Genomic DNA, 27964 nt, shown 5'->3' with positions numbered 1-27964 from the left:
TGCTGACCCCAAAGCAATTATGCATTTTTAAAAGATAACTTTGTTTTTAAACCTACCAAGGAGGCTGAGGCCTAGTTAAGTGAACTGTGGACTATCGGTTGTCAAATAGCCCAACAAACAGGTGAAAAAGAAAGCACAGATAAAACAGAAATATGATCTGCAAAAGTAAATTGCTTTGGACTTAGTAATGCTGATAAGACACATGCACATATAAATATAATCAGATACTCGTGTCTTCTGAGCCCATTCCCACTGACTTAATTGCTCCAAGATTCAGCTTTGTGATAGTGAAGGAAAACCGTGGTCATATAGACTAGCACAACTTCGTGTATCCTAGAAGGCGTTGTCTCTTATGCTCAGCCGTTGAAGTTAATGTATTCATATGGCATAGACTCCATGAAAAGAGAGAGAGTTCTGTTGCTTGAGGTATGACAGAGTAGTGGGATGGCTCAGGACACCTGGGCAGGTGAATGCAGTCATTTATTTTGTCCATTTTGCCATCTCTGATGTAACTTTCTGCTCACTGCCACCATAAAGTTAGATTTCAGACTTTAGGATTAAAGACTCTCGCTAAAGTTTTCAGCTCATTATTCACTGCTGCTTATAGTTTCTTCTCTAACCAAGAGTTTTGGAATTCTTTCAGATGACTCATCATCTCTAACAGTGTACACATACCACAGTGGTTTCGTGGCTGACTTCTTCCTGAAATACACTTGTTAGTGAACCTAAAAGGCAATCTGGCAATGTTAGACTTTGGCATAAAAAGGAGTTTAGAGATCATCGACTCCAGTCCCCTGGTTTTACAAATGAGAAAACTAGGACTAAGCCTGATGTGGCCTGCCCACAGTCTCACAGCCAACTTATGGCTGAGCCAAGACTAGAACTCAGAACGACTAAAATACATTGTAGGGCCTCATCAAAAAATAGTGGTTTATTTACCTTATTGCCTAGTTAGATTTTGGTAAGTGAATACCATTTTACACGAGTAGTTGTTCCATAAGTCTGCAATTTGGATCAGTTTAATTTTCCAAATCTTAACATTATGCCATAGGATTCATACGTATTCATCAGCGAACAAAACTTCAAAAGGTAGTGTTAACCCTGTCTCTCAAAACCCCTGCTATGAAAGATTTCCATTAAAGGCAAAACACAGTTTCTTATCTAAAGTGTTAGGATGGCCCATATGAAACTGCTATTTTTATAGGTCTGACATGATCAAATATCAGCAGTTTCATATGGTTCAATCTAGTATGTACATTTGTGGCAGATGAGGTAAGAACAGCTACCTTCTTTGTAAGAGGAAATACGTCAAGATAAATTTGCTTTTCTAACATTGGTACATTTTCAAGCTGGAGCTTCCCACCAGGAAAGGGAAGAAATCCCATTATTTACACAGCAAGTAAAGCATGTTGGCTCTCCTGTTTCCCTGCCTCCCAGTTTCAAACAGAATTCTGACATGTTACCTTTCATTCAACATTAGATTCCTGGACAGTTTCACCAGTACCGAAAGTGTGAAGTTTTGTTCGCAATAAACAGAAGTGTGTATCTTTCTGCCTTCAGCTCTGGAAACTCTTGCTTCATGGCTTAGAAAATAAAAGTAGCTCTGTGCTCTGTTTTGGTCTGCTGGTTACGCTAAGCCTCACAAACCACTGCAGTACAGTGTGGGTCTGTGGAGGTCAGCTCTAAATCTTGGGTCTTGTTACTTGTCTTCCTTTTCAGAGGCATGAAAGTCATTGAAAGCCGAGCCCAAAAAGATGAGGAGAAAATGGAAATTCAGGAGATCCAACTGAAAGAGGCCAAGCACATTGCTGAAGATGCTGACCGCAAGTATGAAGAGGTCAGATCCTAGACCCAAAGCTTCATAGACCCCCAGCAGTGGCAGGGGGCAGGGATCAGTGGATACAGCCTTTCATTCTTAATTGAAATGATCTGCTTCCTTGGCAGATATAAGTGGTTTTGAGAAGCAGAATTTCTTTGTCTCCACAAAATGATTCTTATTTGATCCTTTTAGGGGATCCCAGGCTTCATCATGAAGCACTGGAAAAGACCAAAGCTTCCCCAAAAGACCAGAACAAAAAAGCTGTGGCCAGGAGAAGGGAGAATTGGGCCTCTCTGTCTGTGGAAGGAGCCTCTCATGCTTTCACTGTGCAAGCAGTTCTTGGTGTGGTTTATTAGCACAGTCCAGTTCAGACAATGTGGTGTTATAGACCATGCTCTTGTAGAGATAAGACAATGCACTCGCTCAGTCGATTCACGGAGGACATTTTTAATCTGTCCTCCTTTCTCCTCAAGGTGGTAGAATCTCATTATCAGCACAGGTTCATAGTTGAATCAGCTTCTGGTGATGGCCCCATGAAAACAACTTCCTATGGTAACAGAGCCAATAAGACTTAAGGTTTTAGTTTTGCCCTTAGTGTACCATGGCTATCTTGAAATGTCATTGACTCTCCTTTATTATTATCATTATTATTACCACTACTACTTCCCGATTACACTATGCCTGCTAATTTTGAAAGACTTCAAAGGATCCCTTCTTTGCTCAGTTCCTTTCTTCACTGAACACAAATTTAACTTCATTAGTCTTTTCACAAGCTCATCTCCTGTCAGCGTCTCTTGCTATTCTGTTGGCATTTTTAACCTCCTCCACAAAAAAGGAGATTGAGGTACAGAACTCTAAATTGATGGAGTTCTCAGGATTATTTTCAGTGCTCTCTTGGCAGCCCCTACCTTTACAGCATAAAATGTGTCATGTCTCATGATACTATTTTTGAGATTATGAATTTCATATTTCTCCCTCCTTCCACACTTTGGTCTGGCTGCTATGTAATTATACAGACTTCACCTGGGTCAGACTTAAAATGAGACTGCCCACTCATAACCAATCTTTCTGGGTCTTTGTGAGCAGAAGCCTCTGGTCTCCTCTCCACTGGGACTCCTAATGGAGACTTGCTTCTCTCCAGTCCATGGGAAAGAGGATCATCTTATGTGTAAACAAGATCTTTTAGGGGCTGATGGATCCAGTCCCCACCCCCACACCCACTTGTTCAAAGCTTGCAAACCCCATGGTGCGTGTGTATTGTGTTTATCCTGCTGCAGGTGGCCCGTAAACTGGTCATCATTGAGAGTGACCTGGAACGTGCAGAGGAGCGGGCTGAGCTCTCAGAAGGGTAAGCAGGCCTGGCTCCAGGAGGCCGTGTGTGGGGTGCCGCAGAGCAATGACTAAACAGCATGACCTTCTGGCAGCTGCACATTTACCTGTTTCAGCTCCGGGCTTCTTATGTGCTCATTTGATGTAGATGAGCCATGAGTCTGGAACACGGAGGACTTGTGCGGGGTGTCTGTGTATGAATGCGTGTATCACTGCATGCCTTACCTGCACACTGATTTTGAGAATGGCCTTGTGCATTTCCTGTGTCCACTAACAGCCAAGTTCGACAGCTGGAAGAACAATTAAGAATAATGGATCAGACCTTGAAAGCATTAATGGCTGCAGAGGATAAGGTACTGATGACTTGTGTGGTTTTTAGGTTTAACTGCAACCCAGATGTCTTTCAGCTTCCAATACCTACTGGTTCATTTGGTATAACAACTGCACCTTCACTATACCCTCTGCTATCTTATATCTTGCTTTAAGTGCTTTCTTTGGGTCCTTTATGCTCCTTTGTTTTCTTTCAGAAATGCTCTTTGGTGCAGCCAAAAAAGAAGCCAAATTATCACACTTCAAAGTTGTTGGGTTTTGTCACCCTGCCTTTCTGCTGTTGCAAGGCTGTGGGGCAGTGTCTGTGGCGAAATTGAGTGTTTTAGTATCTGATGATTTGGCTACTTTAAGGCAGCCCTTTGTTCTCTAGGACTCAGTTTTCATTTTTTCCCATCCCTCTCCTTTTTCTCTCCTCCTTCCTTTGGCTTGTCTCCCACCCTTTCTGCCTCTGATCGAAAACATTAGCAAATGTGCCGAGCTTGAAGAAGAGTTGAAAACTGTGACGAACAACCTGAAGTCACTGGAGGCTCAGGCTGAGAAGGTAGGCCAGGAGCATGGTGTGGGGGAAAAGGCACCTTTTAAGAGCTACTCAAAAGACACTCGCTTTTTCTCTTCTAAGGTCGTACCAATGAAAGCAGTAGTCCATTAGGCATTTTAATAAATAGCATTGTTTTGAAGTGATTTCTTGATGGTTATTGGATAACAGATTCTTTTTTTTTAATAGAGAATATATTTTGAGTATGTGAGTCATCTGTAACAATTTAATTTAAGCCAAGTGCCAGATGGATGTTATCTTGTTCTTATCCCATGTAAAACAATAGGTAGGGAAACAGAGACTATATTGTAGTATGCCATTTGATCTCAGAGGCTCCATTACCTCCTAAGAGAGCCTCAACATCTGTTGGCTGGGCTGGCATTTTCTTTGTATTAGAAGACAAGAGTATAGAGTGAGCTGCAGCCTGACATCTGGAACGTTCTTTCTAATTACAGTACTCGCAGAAGGAAGACAAATATGAGGAAGAGATCAAGGTCCTTTCTGACAAGCTGAAGGAGGTAATATGGGTGTTGGGTGAAGCCAACTGAATTCTAAATGAGTTTGTTTTTGTGGAGCAGGTCAGAGCTTTTTCATTTTAAAGTTACTATTCACATCATGAAATTCAAAGATGCTCTTAGAGTACATGTGCTGTGCTAGCTGCCAGCTCTCACTGTACTGACCAACAAGTAGTTTCTGACCCATTTTATGAGTGCTGTGCTTGATTTCCATTCTCTATATTCGTAGGTACTACTGGAAATTTAAAACTTCCCTATTTTGATTGAAATAAATTAAATCATTACAGGCTGAGACTCGGGCTGAGTTTGCGGAGAGGTCAGTAACTAAGTTGGAGAAAAGCATTGATGACCTAGAAGGTAAGATCTTCAGTTTTGTTTTTAATTTAATCCTTTTGGTTGAATATAGACCTGGCAAAATGATTTTCTAATCCTGATGCATCCACCTCGATATACTTCTTTGCTCTTGCACATTCCTCCTGTCTGTCCTTGGGGTTTTCATTCTGTGGCTCTTAAACTCTTGGACCTGAGTCCTCTGCTCACCAGATGACTGTTAGCCACCAGACGGGACACGTCTCTTTTTGTAACAGCAGATGCCATCCAGTTTTGCCTTACGCTCCTCAGAAGTGTGGCAGGGTTATTTTTCATTGCGGGTAAGGTAGTAGAATGTGAGAATGACTGGTATATTTTCTATCGTTAGTAATATTTCCTAATTGTCAGAATGGTATAGATTTGTTTTTAGACACAACCCATCTTCTTCCAAGTATGAAGAAGGGTTTGGGTTGGGTTTTTGGTTTTTTGTTTTTTGTTTTTGTCATTAGTTATCTTGGCAAATGCTCTGTATTCTGAAAGAGGAATGGGGGATAATAGGGCATCATATTTTGAAATTATACTTAAAAACATTTTTCCCCTAATTTAAGTTTTATTGTAGTAACACTCAGAAATCCTAAATGTTGAGAAATCCTGAATGTGTCTCACAGAAATCCAAAATGTTGAGATTGAAGGCTTGTGGTCAGTTTTGAAAAAGAAAGAAAAAATGCATAAAACATATACATCCAAGGAAGAAGGAGCTAGAGAAGGGCCTGGGGATTGGTGTAGGTAGTAACCAAGCTAGTGGAGAAGAGAGAAAGACAAATGGTTGCAAAACTGTTCAACTATAACAAAGTACAGAGCCATCAATGCAAAAACTAAATTGCAGACTTGGCACACCACCACCATAAAAAGTGTGGCTGTCCTCGCTTGTCAAGCCTCCTGGACCACTAACAGGGCATCTTGATTGGGAAGACCACAAGGAGTAGTTTAAATGGCACTAAGAAGTCCATATCCCAGTGGTCTCCTTTGGTCAGGAAGTCAGTGGTTTGAAGGTGGAGCCAGATAAGGATTATAGACTATAGTCACAAACTGTTCTTCCAAAACACTGCCCTTGGATATTTTTCCACTGTTTATAGTTGCAGGTGGCTGACTACTCCAGTGTAATTAAAATATAGCTCTAGAAAAGAAAGACATTCTATTATTACCCGGCCAGGAGGCAGCCTTCTGTGGTTTTGTTCGGGACTTAACGTGGTTTACTGATATACCTACCATATTTGTTATGATTTTCATATTGCGTCTTTCTTGTTTTATTTTCTAATGGGTTTTGTTCTTTTTGTTTTTGTTTCAATTCGTTTAAAAACAAAACGCACGCCTCCTGCATTGGCCACCTGCTGCGGCACCAATTCCTTCATGCATTGCCCTTTTCTTGCTGCTGTGTCGGGATGGCGCCCATGCCACCCGCACTCACCCTCCATCTCTTGATCACTCTCCATGTCCTTGCACCTCTGCCTTCCACTTCCTCGTCATAGACGAGCTGTACGCTCAGAAACTGAAGTACAAAGCCATCAGCGAGGAGCTGGACCACGCTCTCAACGATATGACTTCCATGTAAATGTTCACCCACCCTGCCTGCTCACATTCGCGCCCTCATGCTAATATGATAAACTCACCGCTGCTCCTTTCTGTGCTTCCAGAATCTCCATCTTTACACCTTTCTGCCTACTCTCTTTGCATAATCTAGGATAGCCATTGTTTTTTCACTTTTTACTAATATAAAGGCCAAGTAAATTAAGTGTCTGTACAAATCGTTTTCCTTTCAGAATTCATTCATTTCCCGATCCGTAGGCTAGATCATTCCCACTGACCCGTGAACTGGAATAAGAAAGACTGGAGCACTGTCCTTTTAGGAAATTAAACTAGGCTCAAGTAAAATTAGGAGGTCATGCAATTGTGCAGGAACTTCCCAAAGAAATATCAAAAATTGGTTTCCTGAGATTGAATTAACAATGATCATTTTTAAAAAAAAGTAAAATTTAAGAACCCTAAAGAGTCAGATTACTGAGGGTCTGAGGGACAGGAAATTGGTGCACTACAGCCTAAAGACTGGTGCTTTAAAAGATCACCTCTTCCTCACTGTTAAGAATTCTAGAGAGAAACACTCTCCTGAGTAGCCAAGCCTTTAATTTTCTGTGTTTATATAAAGGGAATTAAAGTATCCCCAACAAGCACCACAACTTGTGTCAAAGAAATGGGACATAAAACACAGATTGCACAATATGAGTTTGGGAGTTAATGGCCCAGCTTTTACTACTGTGAGGCACTAAGAGATGGAGTAAATAGTCTTGTTCTCATGAGAACCTTGAGCACACACAACTAATTTCTATATTACTAACCACACCTAAACTTTAAACTTATTCTGTCTCTTTAAATTCTAACTTGGAGTGTTTCACAGAGGGTTCTCTTACCCTGATAATGTGGCACTGAATTCCACATAAGCTGGAAATTTCATTTTCCAGGCCCAGCTGTCCTTCCTTCATCCATGCAGAAAAATGGTAGCTTGAAGGGTGTGGCCCGTGCCTGCTGCTTTACAGCTTATAGAATCTCTATGTTACCCTAGAGACAGGATGGTCACTATGGAAACTAGAGAAAGCGCCCCCCTCTCCCCTATCTCTGGTCTTTCCATGAGACCGTAAACATGCTGATTCTATGGGGAAAACTTGTATCAAGTATGAGTAAATATACTAAAAGATGGGTTAGCTCAAAATTTATTTGTAAAACCTGTTCCTGGGTCTTAAGATGGACCCTTACCCTGAGGGGGCTTGTGATACCTGAGGGCGGTCCGGACACTAGGTGGGGCAGGGATCGACCTCCCGCAGGTGCAGCTGGCAGCAGGTTTTGCATGTCTGCTTCTCAGCTCTTTCAAGTGCTGCTCTCATCTGTTAGTCTGGTTTTCCTTTTTTTCCATTGTGCCACTTTTTTCTTTTTCTCCCACCTTTTCTCTTCATGCAGATAAGTTTCTTTGCTTCACTTCTTCCAAGACCCCTTCATCAAGCTGGATGTTCCGCCTCTCTCAGCTCTGCAGTTTGTCTCTTCCCCAGCTGACCCTGGTTCTTTCTTTTAGCATCCTGCCTTAGGGCCAGGCGCACACTGTGCTTTCTATTGTACAGAAGCTCTTCATTCAGTGTAAAATAAACACTGTGTAAGCTATTTCTGTTTGCTATTCTTTTTACTTCTTATTTATTGACATTTTAGTTTCAACACTGAATAAAACTACAAATCTGCTTCACGCATATAAGGGTTAATTTTTGGCTGCTGCTGGGTTTTTTATTTTTTATTTTTTTCATTCTGAACATTATACATTAATATCAAGAGTTTTTAAGACAGTAGTTCCTTGTGGAACTTTGAGGAAATAAAAATACTCATGCCTGGGTCCCTCTCAGAGTTTTGGTTTCCAGAATTTAGAATGAGGCCCTGGGCATTTGTGGGTTTTATTTTTGTTTTGGGGGGTTTTTTTGTTTGTTTTTAAGAGATCGTGATGATTCTAGTATGTAGTCTGGGCTGAGGACCTCTGCACAGGACACACTGCTTGATGGGGTCTGAAGATCCACCTTGAGCAGTAGCTTCCTCCGCCAGAGGTTTTGTCTGGGATGTGGTGAGCCCTCTCTGTTGCTACTTAGGTGGCCCTCCTCTGGAGGTGGGGGCTAACCAATGAAGTGCTCATGATGAATGCCATAGCCATCCCACGTTACTAGGAGTTTACACACAGGGAAAGGTGAGAAAGAACTTGGATCCAAACCATGTAAGTGTAGGTGATTGTTGATCCTCCTTTTACAACACAAAGAAGAGTTAAAACGTTTTAAAAGTATATTCATTACTCAGCCACCTTTATTATCATGAGATGACATCTTAGGTTTTCTAAATATGATTATGTTCAAGTTGAGGTTTAATTTTGTGCTCTGAAGCACATCATGTATTCTTTAGGAAAGTGTTACTTACATAATCTTTGCAATAATACTTGGTTTTTAAAAAAAAATTGTGGATATGTTTAATGTATAGCCATTGACATTGATTCTTTTTTTCCTCTAAAAAAAAGTAGTGGAAATGCTTCAAAATATAGTTACATTTTGTTTGGGCTTTGCTATTTCAATTCAAAAACAGCAATTAAGTGATTTGCCAAAAACACATTGCAAAATTAGAACTTTAAAATGATGTGGACTTTTGTTTCCTAATTCCCAACATTTCTTTGTCTTCAACAATCTGGCTATATCTGTCCTGTGTTTTAAGTGTGGGTGATCTTCATCTGTGTGCAGTTTTTGTTAGCCTAAGAGATTTGATGTACTACTATTTGATATATATGATATACTCAATTTATACTCAGATAAATTTGGACAAGCTGAAAATAATATCAAAGACTTCAGAGCAGATGATTAACACTCTGCTTACGAGGGCTGTAAATTAAATTATTTTAGTAGTGCTACAGTAAACTTTTTAAAATTTAGATTCTGGACAGTGTCTCTCCCTTGAGAATATAAAGACTTCTGTAATTTTATGTTCTTTTCCTAAGACTCCTTGGGCCTGTTTTCGAGTATGAGCCCTGCCTTGTTCTTTTTTAAATTCAGAGTAATAGAAGTTGGCCCTTCTCTGAGTGCTTCCTACAATAGACTAAATGACAAATCTGTAAGTTCTGCTGAGCATATATTCAGTTAATTCTGAAAGCACATCTATTGTTTTGAAACCCTCCCTCTCAGAGACTTTCACACTTTCTATAAGTATATCCTACAAGAGGAAATGGGAAACTGATGGATTGGGAAGGCAAATTTGAATAGCCCAAGAAGGTATATGGGTACACAAGAGGTTAAATAGCAAGTTGATTTTACCAAGAAATTGTCAGAGCCCAGGCTTCTAGTTTAGTGTGTTAGGCCATAGCTACAGCTGCTGCAACAACCTAGGTTGGACCAAACCCAAAACATTGCTGAGTCAGGGTTCTAGAGGCCCCAGACATCTGGAAGGTAGAACAGGAGGGGAAAATACTTCCAAACATATAAACAGTTCTGGTCCCTGCCCTCACCTGGGCATACCAGCTCTATGGCAGCTGAAGTGGAGCAGGTCCAAGGGAGGATGTGTTAGGGACAGCCGTCATTTAAGATGAATTCACACTGATCCTCTGGATTCTCTAGAATTTCTCCAAAGTTCTCCCATTCCAGCTTGGCCAAACATTGGCTCAGCAAACAGACATCCTGCCTGCCCATGGCAATAGTTATCCCATGCCATAGTGTGAATGTATTAGAGGGGTTTAGATTTTGCAGCCCCCAAGCATATGCCATGTACAAGACAACTGTAGAAGGTAGTGAGGATGTAGTAAAGAGGTGAACCAGAAATGTTCGTTGCCTTCAATGAGCTGGGCATCTTATGGGAAGGTAGTCTGAACTAATAGATTGTGTGCATTCAGAATCAAAGAATAATTCTGACCGGGAGCTACCTGGAGAAGGTAACATTTGACCAAAGTTTTGAATATTCAGAAAATTTGGATGAGCAAAGAGGACAAGGCCGGAGATATTCCAGGCTGGAAAGTATAATGAATATAATACCTTCCCCATCTTCTACCACTTATAAGAGAAAATTAAAATAATTTATCAATTTTCCAACAAACCTGGGAGTAGAGACTGGACATTTTCATTTTCCCCAGGAGTAGGGCCGTCAGCTTTTCAAGATCACCTAAGTAGAATTTCTGGGTCCAGGTTGTCACCATCATTCAAAACAATCATGTGTCCATCAGCTTTTTTGTGTTGGTGCCAGGCTCTCCTCATTGTATGGGTGTCCCCTGGACTGACACTTATAGTTGGCTTCCTTGCCATGTGAGCAGATTACAATGCCGATGTGTAAAATTTCTATCACACTGGTCTCCTTGTAGATGTCCAAAGTTTTGCTCATTTTATACATATACATCTAGCACCAAACATGAATGCCATCTTCAAGAAGGAAGCAGGTAAATTTTATGTCAGTTTTGAGTAGAGATAAGTGCTTGTTCTTTGGCTGTTGGAGAGGGTAGCACCCTATATCAAACCTAGATGAGAGTTCAGAATTCGCACCCTGCGTTGTGGTGATTGGGCAACAGGGAACTTAGTTCTGCATTTCGAAAAGTGTTTATGCAGTAGTGGTAGCCCCCTCGAGTTATCACCTGAAAGGAAAGCCAGCCCTGGGAGTGATGATGAAAGAGTTCCTGGAAGAGGTGAGCAGAAGTGGGCCAGTCGAGGCTTCACCATAAGATTTCCACTGAGCCCCACTGCGGAGTAGATGATGTGCTGGGCTCGCCTCCAGCCTTGCCTCAGTTTTTCAGGCTGTTGTTAGAAACTGCATTCATCTCGGTTCACACAGTGGTTGTAGTGGGGTGCAAGAGGGACGCCCACTCTCTCCTACTTGTACCCTGTTGCTCCCTCACCCCTCTCCCTAATCCCCAAGAAAATACTGACTTTTCCCAAGTCTGCCGGGCCTTTGCCATCTACCTTCTTGGACACAGGACAGATGACCATGGGGTAAGGGTAACCTCAGCAAGTGACCAGTGCCTGAGGTATCTGTGTTCTGTCTGTTAACTCCCTCTCTCCAAGTCCAGCTAACCTCTCTTCTGCCTCTTCTTTCTCTTCTGCTAACCTGCTTGCTGACCTGTACAGATCAACTCTACCAGCAACTTGAGCAAAACCGCCGCCTAACTAACCAACTAAAGCTGGCCCTGAATGAGGATTAAACTTAAGTGGGAAAGAACTTGGGCCGAATTCTAGGAATGAAGCCCATGGGCAGGAAATCTAAAACTGTCTGTCATACCTTCAATTATAGGGTTGAAAACAGTTGCTTTCTGCAGAAATGTACATGAAAGGATTCAGCCGAAAGGCTGGTCTTGCCTGCATTTTCCTCATATCTGGAATATTTCAGTTCTATTTAATCCCCCAAAAAAGCTTTTATGGTAAAATATATGCATTATGTATAGGAATAAATATAACAAGCACTCCTCTTTGCATTGGTAGTTCCTCTTGTTTGAACTGATACATAATGAAGAAAACCCCACTCCCCCCAAAAAATGTTTTTTATCTCCTACCGGGAACTTTTAAGTTAGCCAAAGCAGTGGAGTGTGTATGTGTATAACCATATATATATTATATATATAGGATGTAATATATATAATATATATTCCTATTACATATTCATATTCCTGACTTCTTGATATAGTGTTTGAAATATGATTAAATGTACCTATGCTTGGGCGAAATAGCTTTTGAAAACAGCAGCTCATGTCAAGTCCCTGATTGTCTGAAAGGTATGCTTTTATTCAGTCTAACGGTGTTGTTGGAATTTGGTGAGAATGTCATGCTGATGATAAATAGAATGCTATAAAAATAGTAAGAGAATGCCCTACTGAAGTGTGCATGAAACGTTGATGATTTTTTTAATGAGCAACAGAAATAAATCATTCCGAAAGTTGTCAGAAAACCAATTTACGTCATCTTTGTTTTCTGTGAGATTGTTACGGCACAACTCCCAGGCCTTAAACTGCCTGCAACTCATAAATGTCTGCTGTTATTAACTTCAGTGCTGCAAGCACCTCTCCCTGTTCCCACAGCACACGACCAGCGGACCTTCACCAAACCCACCTGCATTTTATTCTCAGAGTGGATTGTTGGTGAAGGTTCGCCTGACTGCTGTGTGAGAACCTGCTGTGCCTGTAGTTCTTTCAGGTCAGAGATGGCTCTCTTCTTTGTAGGTCCTTGTCTGGAGATGAGTAATGTCTTACAAGCATGCCTAGTCCTAATCATCTCATCCTGTGTTTGCGATTGATGTTTGCCTGCCTAAATGTACAAACCACCATTGTGTCCAAAGTGCAGCTATTCATGACTTAATTTTCTAATCCCACCACAGAGAAAGTGGCTCATGCCAAAGAAGAAAACCTTAGTATGCATCAGATGCTGGATCAGACTTTACTGGAGTTAAACAACATGTGAAAACCTCCTTAGCTGCGACCACATTCTTTCATGTTGTTTTTGTTGTGATTTGTTCTGTTTTTAAACACCGTGCTTATCATGAAACCCCTTAAATGCATTTTTATTTACTTTTACCACTGTCACAGAAACACCCACAAATACTGACTAGATTGAGGGGTGGGGAAAACACACACACACAGAGGCAAGCCCGGTCAGAGCAATAATGATTTAAATGTGCCATTTCCCAAGCTGCTGTTGCCACACTTCCGTAGAGTTTAGCAACACAGTATACTTAATCTAGGAACCCTCACTAAAGCAGAAAGATTTCAACTCAAAGTGCCAACGATATGTTCAACAGGAAGATTACTGTTGGAAGCAATCAGGTGTGGACTGGTGCTACTTTAAACAAAAGGCCCACTGTGGTCTTTCATTCAAAGGCATACAATTTTGAATTCTGTCCAACAATAATTTATTTTGTCTTGAGTTTTACTATGAGATGAGAGTATAAATTCTGTATGCCTGAATTCACTAAAGCCAAGGGTTTTTAAGCCACACTGCTCTTTTAAGACTATTTCCTTCTAACTGGCACATTTGCAGCTCATTACAACTGGTAGGATGGCATTCGATGTGGATTTCCACTCTTCATTTCTCCATGTTAAAGTGAAAGATTTAGGCACTACATAGAAATGGTAAAGAAACAACATTTTCTTAAGAGTTATAACTACAGTAGTCTCCCCTTGCCCACTGGAGATAGCTCCCAAAACCCCCAGTAGATGCCTGAAACCGCGGATAGAACCCTATATATGCTATCTTTGTTCCTATACACACAGCTCTTCACTTGAAGCACTTTACGGCTTCTCTCTGGCATATTCAAATCGAAAGGATCACTACTGTTGCGCCTTGGGACCATTTTTAAGTAAATATAAGGGTTACTTGAACTCACGCACTGCAATACCATGACAGTCAATATGATAACCAAGACAGCTACTAAGTGACCATTGGGTGGGTGGCATGTGCAGCGTGGAAGCGCTGGACCAAAGGATGATGCGGTGCGCAGTGGGACAGTGCAAGATTTTATCACACTACTCAGAATGGCATGCAATTTAAGGCTTACAAATGGTCTATTTCTCAACTTTTCCATTTAATGTTTTCCAACCGTGGTTGACTGCAGTTAACTGAAACCAAGGAAAGTGAAACTGCAGATAAGGGGGGACTACTGTATGTGTAAACATTGTATAATGATATGGAATAAAATGCACATTGTAGGCCATTTTCTAAACTTAGTGGTCCTGTCGTTTGTATGTTTTTACTTTGTGAACTTTAGATCGTGTAATCGACCTACCTTCCCTCACAAATGATTTAAAGCAAAAGAATATCCCAAAGTCCAGGGAAAAACTAGGTTTCATGTGTTATCTCCCCAGAAGTACTCAAGGCAATATCCCCTTGGTCTGTTAAAGTTGTTACCAAACAGGAAAGACCCTTTCCAAAAGATTCTCCATATCATTGATATATATCTGCACATACTAGAGACCTTTTATAGTAGTTTTACTGGTTTAGGTTAGTTAGCTTTCTCCTCCCCTCCCCCCACCCCCCAAATATTAGCTAAGTCTTCAGCAGTGGCATGCACACACATCAACAAATTGTGGGTTAGTGCACTAAAACTGTCCCCCAGCAGTGTGATTTTTACTTAAAGGTATTGCTTTAAGGGGTCTTTGTGATTTTCTGCTTTCTAACTCTTGGTGAGTTCTAAATTCAATACGTCCTCATTTTCTCAGACTTGGAAACCGAAAATATCGTAAGTTGCTCTTAAAGACTTTTAAGCAAATAAAAATAGATTACAAGATTAGTTGGCCAGACTCGTGCTGCAGGAGAAAAAAGGACATTCTCATGAAAAGTAAACAACACAGTAGAATTGAAATAAATGAAAATTCGTTTGGATGCACGAGTACTATTTATTGAAAAATATTCAATATCTGTAGTTGTTCTAAGCCCTTCGACCAGGTATTTTCCCTCCACAGAAAGAGTAGGTGTAAGGCAAAGAACCCACTTAAAAGTCTGGAGCCTGGACTTCTAATTTCCGCTTGCGAAAAGCTGTCCCCTGCTCAAGACAAATTAACACTCTGGGTCTCAACCTTCCACATCTTCACATCTTCACCACCCCTAGGCTCACCCCTGCCGGTCCTCAGTAGGCAAGAAATGCCTCTACCTCACTGTAGTCATAGAGGCCTTTCTTCACTTCTCTCACCCAGCACTTTTCACTTTGAGAGCCAGATCTGGCTTCCTCTTCACTATCTGTCTAGCCTGTCAAGTCCCTAAATCTGAAGTTCTTCATCTATGAAATACAGAAAAGATTAGTACCTAGCTCATAGGTGATTGTCATGAGACTCAAATGTATAACCCATGTAATAAGGTACATAGCACAGCACCTGGGGCATTCTTGATGACCATTAACTGCTGCTGTCCTCAACCTGCTTCGTGTGCTCCAGAGACCACCACAGAGGGTATTTAATATCCAACTTGATGAAGCTGGGACAACACTTAACTTTGCCCCAAATTATGACGATGATGATTAATGCTATCCTCAGATACCATATGCCAGAACCTGTAATAGGCACTGACAAGTGTTACTTCAGCTTCATATGCCAGAACCTGTAATAGGCACTGACAAGTGTTACTTCAGCTTCACATCCATCCCCATTGTACGAATATAGAAACAGGCTCAGGAAGGCTGAGTAAACCTACTCATAGTTCATAGCTCACAAGTAGTAGGGTAAGGTTCCAAACTCAGGCCTGTGGAACTACAAAGCCCTATTTGGATTCTTCCTCCAGTTGTTTCCAGCATTTTACAGCAGAAGAAAAGCAACTACTAGACATAAGTAGAAACAGATGAAGCAGCAGGTACATCTGGGAGGGGAGGAAACTGGGAAGATGTAGGTTAAGTCAGCTTGCAGCTGACGTGATCGCAAGTGGGTGGTTTAACTTCTTCCCTAGGTCCCAGGGGTCAGATGAAATAAATAAGGCATGCCATTTCGAAGAATTATTATTATCTAATCTCTGATAAGTAGAAAAGGGAGAGCACCCTGTCTCCTTGGGTCTGAGCCAGTGTGATAAACCGAACATGCCGCTCTGTGAGGTCAGGGGAGATTGATTAGGGCTCTTCAGTATGGCAATGCCAAGGCTGGAAGTCAATATGGTCACCATTTAGAAAACCATGAAGTACAAAGAAAGAATTCAAGATTCACACTCTAAATTCCATTCCTGAAATTCAGCAGGCCCAGATTTCAGAATGAACAGCTGGAAAAGTTGCCCTGTTCAGAGTAAAACACGGAAACTCCACAGAGGAAGGCTAAGGGGAAGAATATAAGCACCTTCCAAAAATGTTTAAATTTGTCATGAGATTCTACAATCTGTTAACTGGGATTCAAAGGAAAGCACTTCGTGGATACATTCTGAACTTTGAGACTGCCATTAAACAATTCCCCTTCTTACTGCTCCTCAAGATACTGTTAGCAGAAACAAAATTTAAATTTTGTGTATGCTGGTATGTATCCTCTGGAGTTTAATACTTTGGCCTGATTTTTTTCTTCTCCGGGAATAAAGAAATGTCTTTTTTTCTACTTGAACAAATATTTGAGTGTATGTTAACCACTTTTTCAACTTGTCAACACGATTTGTAGATGTGTTTTTTTTTCAGTCTGCAGTCAGATGTACATACAGAAAAAAAATCTGAATTCTCCAATTTAAAAAAGCACTAGGGTGCTCAGGAAGCCATCATTTCTAGAATTAGAGACAGGGGTTTGGAAAAGAATGTCAAGCAGTGCAAGAAGTGTTTTTTCTATCATATATATTTTTTGACATTGAGAGTTTTCAGAGCTACATTCCTCCAACAGATGTCATAAATTCTGTTTGTCAAACAATGAATGAAGCTATGTTGATGGTTCACTAATATGAATAAAACTTTTGCCAAATTTTTGACAAATGGGCATTGACCTAGAGGGTAAGACTGGTTCCTGCTGCCTGTGAGAGTTTTATTTCCATCTTTTACTAAGGCCACAGAGAACAAAGAGTCGAGTCAAGGCCTTATCAGGGCCTGCCAGGGCTGATGCTCTAACTAAAATGCTGATTCAGAGCTGGAAGAAGGCTTATACTCACCGAGGCCCAGAGAGGTTTATTGGCTTGCATGCACAAAGTCATTTGGTTAGTTGAGTTCAACCCTATGGAGTTCAGCTCCCATGAGGGGCAAGCAGCCCAGTGTGAGTCTTGGAAACCAGAGAGGCCAGCTTCAAATCCTGCTCCACCACTCACTGTGTGCCCTGGGTTAATTTTACCATTAGAGCAGCAATATTTTTATCCATAAAGGAGATAGATGGTTTGCCTCTTCACATGCTTGTGTGCTTCCTCACTGGGCTGAGAACTAAACCAGGTGATGTGTGTAGAATGTCGTCCTTCGCTCTTATTCTTCCTCCAGTCCCTTTTCAGTTCAGCCCTGAGCCTTTTCCCACCTCCTATTGGGTCCTTAGGGAAACTGAAAGTAACACCCTGACCACGCCATTCATTGCATTACAATGCCACCCCATACATAGAAGACATTCGAAATACATTTGTTGATTGGACGAATGGCCCAGACACAAATGTTGAAGTAACGATTCCGGAGTTGATAGTCACCTGTACACAGGAGGTGAAGAATATCTCTGATAGATTCAAATTTCATTTTTAAGCAAAACACCAGCCCTTGAAAATATGTTTCTGTTGCTTCATTCTCAAACTGCATTTGTATGTGTTGCCGAGTCAGCTGACAGAATATGGAATCTTGCTCGTAGGTCTTGCCACAGACATAAATGAAGGCAGGTCAGCCCTTGTTCATTCTTGAGGAACCGCTTGGCAACCGCTTCAGTATCCACTGTCTCCAGAGGAAAGCTAATGATGGAAAAGGTAAAGAGCCCTTTGTGTGTGTGACCAAGGGATGATTCTCCCAAGGGGCCAGCGGGGCATGGCTGGGCAGGAAGCATGGAGGAGTCAGCTCCCTCTGGGTGGATGCTGACTAGAGATGGGAGCGAGAAAGTCGTGAGTCCTGATCTGTTTTCAACTCAGGAAATACTCAGGATTTGGAATACTGCCTTTCCAGTGGAACTCTTATTGCTTAGACTCATAAATCAAGTATTAAACTCCCAGGTACATGCAATAGAATAACATAGGCCCATGGCCTTCCAATGAGCCGGGTTCCGATGCTGACTACATCTCGCATCAGCACACCATTCCAAGCCCATTTCCTCCTTAAAAACCACGTTTCACAGTAGAAACAAATTGCCAAGTAACTACTTGAATTGCTGTGGTCAAAGACACTTGGGGAAGAAGCAACTTTACCCTTCAAGGTTCTTTTGGTTAGTCTAATAATATACCTACATGAGACAGATTAACAAGAGAAAAGTAACCAAACTTAATTACATATGTATATATGGGAACTTCACATACATGATGAGAGAGTCAGAGACCCCACATACAGGAGAGGTTCAGGGACAGAAGGTTAAAATGAGGTATATATGGCATTCTGAGGTAAGGCACATTAGGGCTTCAGAGGGGTGGTAGGTCATTCGTAGGTTGGTAAGAAGAGCAGATGTTTAGTAATTAGATATTTGCCCTGCCTTATAGATAAATCAAAAAGTTATCTCTAGTAATAACTCTTATTATGGGAAAGGCCCAAATTTAAATCCTTTAAGGGAAAGGTAAGTGTCTCATGAGCTCATAGGGTGTCGATTGCCTTCAGTTCAAAATAATTTATGTGCCAAAGTGTCACTTCCTGGGAAGACCCGTTCTGAACCTCTTCAATACCATTATCTGAAGTGAGCCCTGTCACTGTCTCAAAGCAGTTAAATATTATTGCTAAAAGCCCAGCGATCAGCATATTGGAATTGTGACTCAGCACTTGGGCAGTAGGGTTCTTCATTTTCATTTTTAAGGTGGGCGCTGGCTTCACAGGAATGGCTAGCATAGATGTATTTCGGAACCCAGCCAGGACGTGATTAACTGTTGGCTTATTCAGCTTTAAGACTCTCATTCTTTGATTTGGCTTCCTACTATGTTCTCAGAAATTACCCCTTTCTAGAACACTCCAAGATTGTCTGCCTTAGCACTTTCCCAAGAAATTAAAAAGGAACAAGGCAGAACAATTGGCCCAGGAATAGGAATGTACTAAATGTAAAGAAAATGTGCCTCGGTGAAGTGTTTCTAGTCTCAGATTCTGGCAAAACTGCTCACATCTTTTCAATCACTAATCTTCTGCTTGAAAACTCCTATCCAGAATGTCTACTGTTTCTGGCTTGTGTTCTCTCTTCCCGCTCTGGCTACAATTTTTTATTTCTTGAACCCCTTGCTCTGCTCTCTTTCTCTTAAATAGAGAAAGGGCTTTCATATCGTCTCCTAGTAACTAGAGAATATGTGACAATTAAGATTATACATGAATCGGCCTATGAGACTAAAAATATTTCTACTTAAGCACACATTATTATTTTAGGGACTATAGGTTGGGGATTGTAGGACAATATAGGAAAAGCATAAAATAGACTTCTTGCCCTCAAGGAGTCTGTAATCTAGAGTAAGCAATGCACACACATTAAAAATAATAAGATGATTGCATGGTAAATTGAGAGTAAATGATACAGGAATGCATTCGAAACAGACATTATGTCCCTTTCCTAGAAGATTTTTTAACTGGAAAAGGCTCACTTAGGCGAGCTGTATAATTTTCTCAGTACTCAAGCTACAGGCAGTTCACAACTCACCTTTACTTCTCAAACCTTAGAAACAAGATCTCTGCTCGTTTATAAATGCTTTGGTTTTGCTATTTACTCTGGCCACCAAGTTTTGTGTTCTTTATTGTAGGTATTTTTTCTGCTGGACTTAATTTTTAAATTCTCCGCTCTTACCCACTCCCCACTCCTTGTCTTATGCCATTTAATTTTTCTTTTTTTAATATTTGGTCTTACTATACCTTTGCTTTTACCCTAGAGCAGGGGACCCCAGTCCCTGGACCATGGACTGGTACCAGTCTGTGGCCTGTTAGGAACCGGGCAGCACAGCAGAAGGTGAGCGGCAGGTGAGCTAGTGAAGCTTCATCTGTATTTGCAGCCGCTCCCTAGCGCTATCATCACCACCTCAGCGTCACCTCAGATCATCAGGCATTAGATTCTTATAGGAGAACCAGTTCCTGGTACCAAAAATATTGGGGACCGCTGCCCTAGAGCATCTCTCAATCTTTAGAGCAAAGAGTAGAATACAGATAATTACATAGACCCTTAGAGACTATAAAATCTGCTTTCTACTCCAGTAGGGAAGTCTGAAGGGAACCTTTGATTTCTGGGAAAGCAAGTGGATGAGAGTTGCCACCAACATTCATTTCTTCTATGGGAAGCCTCCCCGGTGCTCTTTCTTGTGGTCCTTAGAGAAGACAGTGACCTGATCTGCTGGAGTTGCCAGACTTCAGCCTTCCTAATGGGTTAGGAGCCCTGGGGATCCCCAAGGAATCCATTTTCCAGCCTTCCAGGAAAGCTGAAAACCGAGGCGGTGTGCCAGAGAGAGCTGGGTTTCATTACTGTATTGATAGGAACTGCTGGGGGCTGGGCGCTCTCCTTTTGCTTTTCTAGTTTGGGATCCCACCCAAGGAACATAAAATATTACTGATAAGAAGGCATAACGACCCTAACCTGAAGGATTAATTCCAATTTGTGTAACAGCGATAAGTATATGTTATATATTTAAAGGAATATGTAAATTACGTGCAACAGTTTGCAAGTTCTTTGCCACATGTGGATATAGGGTTGCAAGGTAATTAAGCCAAAACGCACACTTAAGGTACAAACCACCATATAATTGTATACATTTTGAGTTTTTTATTTGTCACAAAACGTTATAAAAACAATAGAGAAAATCTATAAAGGAAAAGGTCACTCATAATCTCACCGCCACAAAATATTTTCTATGTGTTCTGCCCATGTGTATATGTACAGAACTTTTTATTCAAACTTGATTTTTTTATTCAAAAACTTTTGCATAACACCTTCCTATGATGCTAAACTAACTTTCATGGTATCATTATATGATATTCACTCTGGTTAATATGCCATAATTTTTTATTCTCCTATTTTTGATCCTTTGAGTGGTTTCTGATTTGTTGCTCTCACAACTAGGACTGACATAAATTCTTTGTACTTTGGAGATTTTCTGAATCATAGAAAATGAAAATATACACTTGAAAAAAAAAAAAAAAAGCTGTTTCTTTTACACTCAGGCATACCCTAGATATCGCGCTAAACTCTTTTAACTCTGTAGTGATTCATGCTCCAGCCTGGACTGAACAGCCTATTTGATCTACAGGCTTCGGGTTCTTAAAAAAGAAGCAGAGAACACTTTCTCAAAACTGGTTGAAATAGAGGCCTTTAAGAAATCTAGCTCTACATATTATCTCTTTCTCCTTTTCCTCCTCCTAATAACGAAAACACAGGAACTTGAACTTTAAGAGATGCTTTCTCAGCAGCCACCCTGCTCTTTCCTGTACCCCATGTCTAGACCCAGAGCTAATAAAAGTGAACAGTGGATGTGTGTTACAGCCCAGGGCCATTCTTGCCTCAGTTTTGAGAAGACCCTTAATTATGGGTAATAAACTGTGATAGAAGGAAGAAGAGGTAAAAGAAGCTTAAACTGCACTGCGAAGGACACAGTCTGGGATAGCGGTTAAATTCTCAGGCTTTGTAGTAAAACCAGAATTTGAAAGCCACTTCTGCCACTTACTTACTGGTCATATAGCTGTGAGTAAGCTACTTAACTTCCTTACTCCACCTGCAAAATGGGGATGATGACAGTACCTCCATTCAGGGTATTATTGAGTTTTACATATAAAATTTTTAGTAGAGTGCCTGGCACAGCAAACTCTCAATGATAGACAACTTCTTTTGTCGTGTTATTGTTTAAACATGCCTGAGTCTTACATCCTTGCAATCAGCCCTGATAGCCACCCTCCCTAGGCTTCAGAGAAAAGGCTTCCCCTTGTCTCATCTATAGTCACCTGTGAGGCTGCCATATGGTGCTGTCTTTGCTCCTTCCAGGCTGTCTCTGATGTTCATTTCATCAGGATGGTTCAAGGCCAGATAGCCAGCCTAGTTGGATCTTCCCCCTGAAATCACAAGGAAGCAAGGCTTCATCACCTTTCAGGACTAAAATCCAGTGTTGGTGAACAGTAATAACAGCCCCTCTCCAGTAGGGAGAGGCCTGAGTAGATGCTGAATGACGGAGGGAATGACCAACCATCACTGGCTATCTGGGACCCGTCTCCCCTTGGCATCTAGTCAAGAGTGCCCAGGTCTGTGTCTCCACCAGTGCATGATGGACTTTGGTGTCTGGGTTTGGTTTCCCAGGGACTTCTCAATGACACTATGAATACCCAGCTCACCTGGTTGTTGATCCTATTCCCAGACACCAGATGGTTACCTGGGTCACTTTAAAGTTTTCTTCAGACAATAATAATATCTTCATCTTCCCTAGTGAGATAGATCCTTAATGTCTGAGGTTCTGCTTCATGGTTTTCTCTGTTGGGATGTGGCTCCTGCCTCTGAATCTCGAGCCTTGAAACAAGGGGTCAGCAAGAGGAAGCAGGCTATTGTCAGTCACAGCAGGTCCTGGATGTGCCAGCAGAGGCAGGAGCTAGAGCTTTGTAGCTGCGGCTTTTGTCTAGAGAGGTCTGGGTGTGGGGCCAGGCACAGGGACCCAGCTAGCGCCAAGAACAAAAGCCAAGCATGAACAAAAGCCAAGCACCTGCTCTGTGCTTTCGGATCTGGTTGGCCAGGGTATCTGACACCAGGGAACATCTTTCCTTTCACGCTTCATTGTCCTGGGGCTTCAATTACATTCTTGACTCAGAGCCCAGGAATGGGGATAGCAAGCACTCCAAAAATCCTTAGAGCAGTGACTCACTTGAGTTTTCAGCATCCCCACCTCCCTAACCATGCTGCACTCAGCTGGTCTTACAGATAATCTCACCACCACTTCCATGTAGCTGGGTGAGCATCCCTCAGCCTCAGAGCTGGGTCCTACAGGGCTGTGTACTGAGTGCATCGGCAAAAGCAGGACACCCAGAAGAATGAGAAAAAAATACAATTTAATATTTTATATTTTTCCCAAAAAAAGAATTGAAGAAGTCATCGCTGGGAAAATCTGAATATCCTTGGTCTTACTTCCACTTATTTCACAGTGAATTTTTAAATTTTAGTTTGAATTAAAAATGTGTGAAGAATATCTTAAGCAGACTGTGTCATGGCCCACCATCATGAAGTGCTGGGCAACTCTGCTAGCTTCTTGCTTGTGCCTTTGAGTTTCCTGAGGACCCTGGCCCACCTGCCCCCAACCTACATTTACACACATCCACACCCGGAGCCTTCATCACCACCACCACTGCTCTCCTGGGGCAAACGCCGACCACAGTTGTACCTTATGCTCCATGTGTTTTTGTGAGTCTGCAGCACTGATACATCCTGGGTTCAGTCCCTGGTTCTCCTCAGCTAACAGCTGGGGAATCTGAGGCAAGTTACTTGGCATCTCTGAATTTCGGTTTCCTTTTCTGGAAAAGCCTGTCCTTTATGGTTGTTTTAAAGAATAAAAGGGCCTGGCATACGGCAGGCTCTCAGTAAATATCAAGATTGTTAATGCATTTTGTTCACTCCTTGCTTCTTCTTAAAGGAAGACAGAGCAAGTCCCTTCTTTAAAAAAGGACCATCACCATCCCCCACCACCCCATAGTGCCTGAGGAACTTTGCAGGGAAACTTTACCATTTGAAGTAGCCTCTTGAGTCTCCTGCCTCTACTACTCCCAAACTTTTTAAAGGGAAGGGGTCTCAGAAGAGTGGTAGCTGTCATCATTTTCTAAAATGAGTGCCTAATTTTTTTCTAGGGTCCAGGTGAGTGTATCTGAGAAGCCCTGGGCTGAGAAGTCCTCAGGGAGCGAGGCCTGTCTGGGAAGGGCAGGGCCAGCCCTGAGGCTCCTTGAGTTTCGCAAGGCATGCATTTCCAGGAAAGGACACTTTCCCAGGCCCCTGTGGTCATGAAGCTCAAGGGCAGCAGCCGTGAACACACAGTGGTAAGAAGGTAGGGAGAAAGGTGTCGACTAGTGCTTCCTGCACTTAAGTGAGCACAGGAATTACTTGGGCATCTCATCAACACGCAGAGTCCGACTGTGGTCTGGGCAGGCTTGTGGTTCTGCATTTCTTACCAGCTCCGGGCGGTGCCAGTGCTGCTGATCTGTGGGTCGTACTTGCAGTAGTTGGGCTCTGGCTCTGAGGTGTGACTTGGTATTTAACGTTGGCATTACTCAGAAAGACTGTGGCTTTCATGCAGGTGGTGAAAGGAACAGAAACCAACTTATTCAGCTCAGGAGTCACAGTCTAGGAAGGAACATGTGACGCCCACACCAACCTAGGCTCTGGGGGGTGAGGCCCTTGGGTAGTTCCACAAGACTATACAGTGAGGAAGAAGTAATTTCTCACCAGCACATAGGGATATCTTAGGAGGGGGACATTAGTACAAAGTAGCCCAAACCCACAGTTGCCCACTCCAGCCCCCCCAGGACCACAGCAGTCCTGAGAAAGAGCTGAGGCACCAGCCAGGACTAGGGGGAGGCAAGTGAAGCAGTAGGATGCAAAATTCAAGGAGGTGCTCATTCTCAAGGTCATGCAAATACTTAACCTGAATGCCTCCTTTGCATCCTATTCGCCTTGCCCTAGTCCCAGTCCTGCTAAGGCCAATACTAGTCACACTTTGGTTTCCCTCTTTCATATTCCATCTGGGACAGCCGGCTTGAGCCTCTGTGCCTCTATTTTTCCCTCAAGAAAACAAGGTAACAAAACAAAAGTGAGAAAGAAAGTCACATACCAGAAAAGTCTTCAGAATTTATATATCTCGGAATGTCTGGCACTGAACCCAAGACCTGGCATGTAGTAGGTGCTTAAAAATGTTTTAATCAATAAATGATTGAATCCTGTTCCTAAATGGTAAGGACCCGTCATTATTTAATAGTAGTTGTCACTTATCCAGAGGGCAGGGACTGTTCATCATCTTTGCACTTAGTGTGTATTCCCGGAATATAATAGAGGTCAGTAAAAGTCTGTTGAATTTGATAAAGGTAAAACTCATTCTGCCTCAAGGTAAAGTCAGTAGTTGTTTACAAGGTGACAATTAGGGACCTTCTTCAAATATTTTCCCTTACTCTTCTTGAAATTCCTGTCTTAAAAATCTCTTTGACTTTCATTTTTCTTACCCACTTGTCATACTTTAAAATGCCAGAGCAATAGGGAAAGTATTACATTAACCAGGAACAAAGCTTTGCCTTCATTGCATATTTGCCTTGAGAATTTTCTAAACCAGGCACACCATCTCTTACGGACCAAATTAACCCACAACCTGTTATCATACAACCTGAGAGCTAAAAATGGTTTTACATTTTTTAATGGTTGGCAAAAAATTCAAAAGAAAAATCATAGTTCGTGATATGTGAAAGTTACATGAAATTCAAATTTCAGTTGTATTGGAACACAACCACAATCATTCCCTTATGTGATGTCCATGGCTGCTTTTACTCAACTACCATGATAGAGTTGAATAACTATGACAGAGTCTAAAATATTTACTATCTGGCCCTTTACAGAAAACAAGTTTGTTGACTCCCTACTCGAAAAGGAGGCTGTTCGTCCTCTTATACTTATCTCATCAATTTATTCCAGTACTTTTTACAAAAATTACTAGATATAATCTAATTTTAGTGAGGGAATGACACTCCCTATAGGAAGTTATATCTAAATAGAAATCTTATGAATAAAATTATATTTTAAATATTTTGTATATTTCTACTTAAAATAATTTTTTAGGTTAAAAAATGCAAATGTTCTCTCTCTGAGTTTTGGGGGTCAAGTTTGTCTGAAGCAGGCACTGAATCACCTCCAGAATCCCCTCCTCTTTATTTTGTCTTCTTGCTCATAATTCTTGGGGCTCAGGCCTCGGCACTGGTGCACGCCATGCTTAATCTCAGTCTCAGCTCACTGGAAGCAGACTGTTTGAATTATGATATCCAAGCAAGAGAGAGACTTTTCCCAAGGGTGGATAAGGAAGTGATTTACTCTGACTACTCCCAACAATATGACTGGGAAATCATCTCTCTGCAACTAAGTGGTTTCCATACTGCAAAGAGAAGGGGGTGAAATCAGGTAAGGATAGGAATTCCAGAATTGGTATTTCTTTCATTGCTCCCCTCCCCCTCCTTCAAGTTTATTGGTAAATGTGGGATTGTCATTTTGGCGCTCATTCAGTCCCCCACATGGATTCTCCCCAAACTTCTGGGTTTGCAGCTGGTCTACATCAAGAAAAGTGAACTTGGGCTAAGTTGGCAGCACATTGATTTTAGAGTTAGACGTCACCTCCCAGTAGGGAGAATTGATGAGATCTGATCTCAGTCTGAAAGTTGGGGTTTCCCTTGGCTCTCTCAATCCGTGATTCTACTGGATTTGCAAAGAGGATTTTGTTGATCTCACCAGTGTGAGCCTCGAAGCTCCATTTTCCCTTCTCGCCTTAGTCACAGTGTCACAGCAGGGTACTGCCAATGGCAGCATGGGAGGCTTTTAGCCATCGTATGAATTACTGGTGAGAATTTAAAAGTCAACTCCTCCTTCAAGAAGTAAACAGAGGAGAGGTAACATATGGCAGCAGACTCTCACTCCGCCTGCCCTGGTGAATTTTTCCATCTCCTTGTTTTCCTAGTGTATTTAGTGTATGTCATAAAATATCTTTAAACAAAGGATCCCCAATATTTTCCTGATGTAAAGAAACTTTGAATTTCCCCAGAGTCATAAAATCGAAGGGCTACCACATTCACAATACTTCTGACACCAGATGTGTGGGTCGTCCACCCATAAGGCAATTCTCTGACACCAGCTGGGTGTCCAACAATTCTAATCACTTTCAACAGTGTCTACTTAGAGTTAGCACGAGATCCCACAGATTAAGAGCTCAGTCACACAAGGCTGTCCCCACTTCAGGTACTTCTAACTGACCAACTATAAATCAGGGTTCCCATGACCCCTCCTCAGGTTCAGCAATTTGCTAGCATAGCTCACAGAACTCAAGGAAACCTATTTGCTGGTTTATTATAAAGGATATAATAAAAGTTATGACCAAACAGTCAGATGAAGAGATATGAAGGGCAAGGCCCAGAGGGGTTCCAAGTGCAGGAGTTTCTATGCCCGTGAAGTTAAGGTGTGTCACCCACCCAGCATGTAGATGTCTTCAGCAACCCAGAAACTCCCTAAAGCCCGTACTGTTGGGATTATTACAAAGATTTCATCATGTAGGCATGGTCAATTATTAACTTCATTCCCAGGTTCCTGCCCTCACTGGAGAACAGGGGTGGGTCTTAAAGTTCCAAGCTTCTGATCATGACTTGGTCTTTCTGGTGACCAGCCCCCACCCAAAATTTAAGAGTCACCTCAAATTTATGCAAGGAAAAAAAAAAAAGAGTCACCTCATTAAAACGTAAGACACTCCTGTCACTCAAGAAATTAAAAAGGCCTTGGTAGATTATTGGTGGAGTGGACCAAGTCATTAAAAAGAAGAGAAAAGAACAACTATATGCCAGACAGAGGAGGCACCAAGGGCTGCACACACCCGTCTTTGATACAAGCTCTTGATTTTTTTTATATTGTGAAAGTATGAAAACATGTCTTCAAAAGTCGTGCCCTAGACCCTGCTTTCGGACTGCCAACCCTAAGCTCTTACTAGTTCAACAGACTTTGCGTAGGTTATCTTATTCAATACTCACAACAACTATATTGAATAGGTAAGATATCCCCATTTTAATGGATAACAAAATGGAGGCTCTGAAAGGACACATTGCTGAGAAGTAGTAGAGCTGGGATTGGAACACATGGTTGGCTGTGTTTTTGTTTTTGTTTTTTTGTTTTTTGTTTTTTGTTTTTACCATTTTATGCTGCTTCTCTGCTGAGAATGATAATGAAGGGGAAGAGGGACCCAGTGGGGTAGCCAGTTTGAGGATGAGCCAGGCAAGGCTCCAGAGCCTTCTGATGGACTGCCTATCTGCCCTGCAGGGAGCTCTGGGTTGAGCTGTAAC

The 27964-nt window shown here is 41.8% G+C and overlaps 1 protein-coding gene and 1 long non-coding RNA gene across 17 annotated transcripts in view; one reads left to right on the top strand and one right to left on the bottom strand.

Annotated features, from left to right (window-relative positions):
* Window positions 1–14086, top strand: part of TPM1 (tropomyosin 1) — a 27712-nt gene extending 13626 nt beyond the window's left edge. For 3 of the 15 annotated variants that reach the window (XM_006920291.3, XM_006920287.3, XM_006920295.3), the window contains 6 exons: window positions 1720–1837; window positions 3097–3167; window positions 3944–4019; window positions 4469–4531; window positions 4816–4885; window positions 12746–14086. In XM_006920291.3, coding sequence (XP_006920353.1) covers window positions 1720–1837; window positions 3097–3167; window positions 3944–4019; window positions 4469–4531; window positions 4816–4885; window positions 12746–12828 — 481 coding nt within the window. In that variant the 3' untranslated portion in view covers window positions 12829–14086. Of the gene's footprint in view, window positions 1–1719; window positions 1838–3096; window positions 3168–3425; window positions 3502–3943; window positions 4020–4468; window positions 4532–4815; window positions 4886–6366; window positions 8047–11505; window positions 11850–12590; window positions 12706–12745 lie in introns of those variants that run through there. The other 12 variants (XM_006920294.3, XM_006920290.3, XM_006920297.3 and 9 more) reach the window with 8 other exon arrangements.
* LOC112469546 lies at window positions 13453–27710 on the bottom strand. 2 transcript variants are annotated; one of them, XR_003042665.1, is made up of 3 exons: window positions 22250–27706; window positions 21866–21973; window positions 13453–17724 (listed from the first exon to the last, which is right to left on the bottom strand). It is a non-coding gene; the product is annotated as an uncharacterized LOC112469546 (long non-coding RNA). The 2 variants fall into 2 exon arrangements; XR_003042664.1 differs by having other exon boundaries at window positions 13453–21973; window positions 22250–27710.
* Between the last annotated feature and the right edge of the window lie 254 nt (window positions 27711–27964).

Source organism: Pteropus alecto, unplaced genomic scaffold, assembly GCF_000325575.1.
Source record: "Pteropus alecto unplaced genomic scaffold, ASM32557v1 scaffold86, whole genome shotgun sequence".
Taxonomy (NCBI): Eukaryota; Metazoa; Chordata; class Mammalia; order Chiroptera; family Pteropodidae; genus Pteropus; species Pteropus alecto.
Note: the sequence above shows the minus strand (reverse complement) of the source record. Positions and strands in the feature narration are given on the sequence as shown.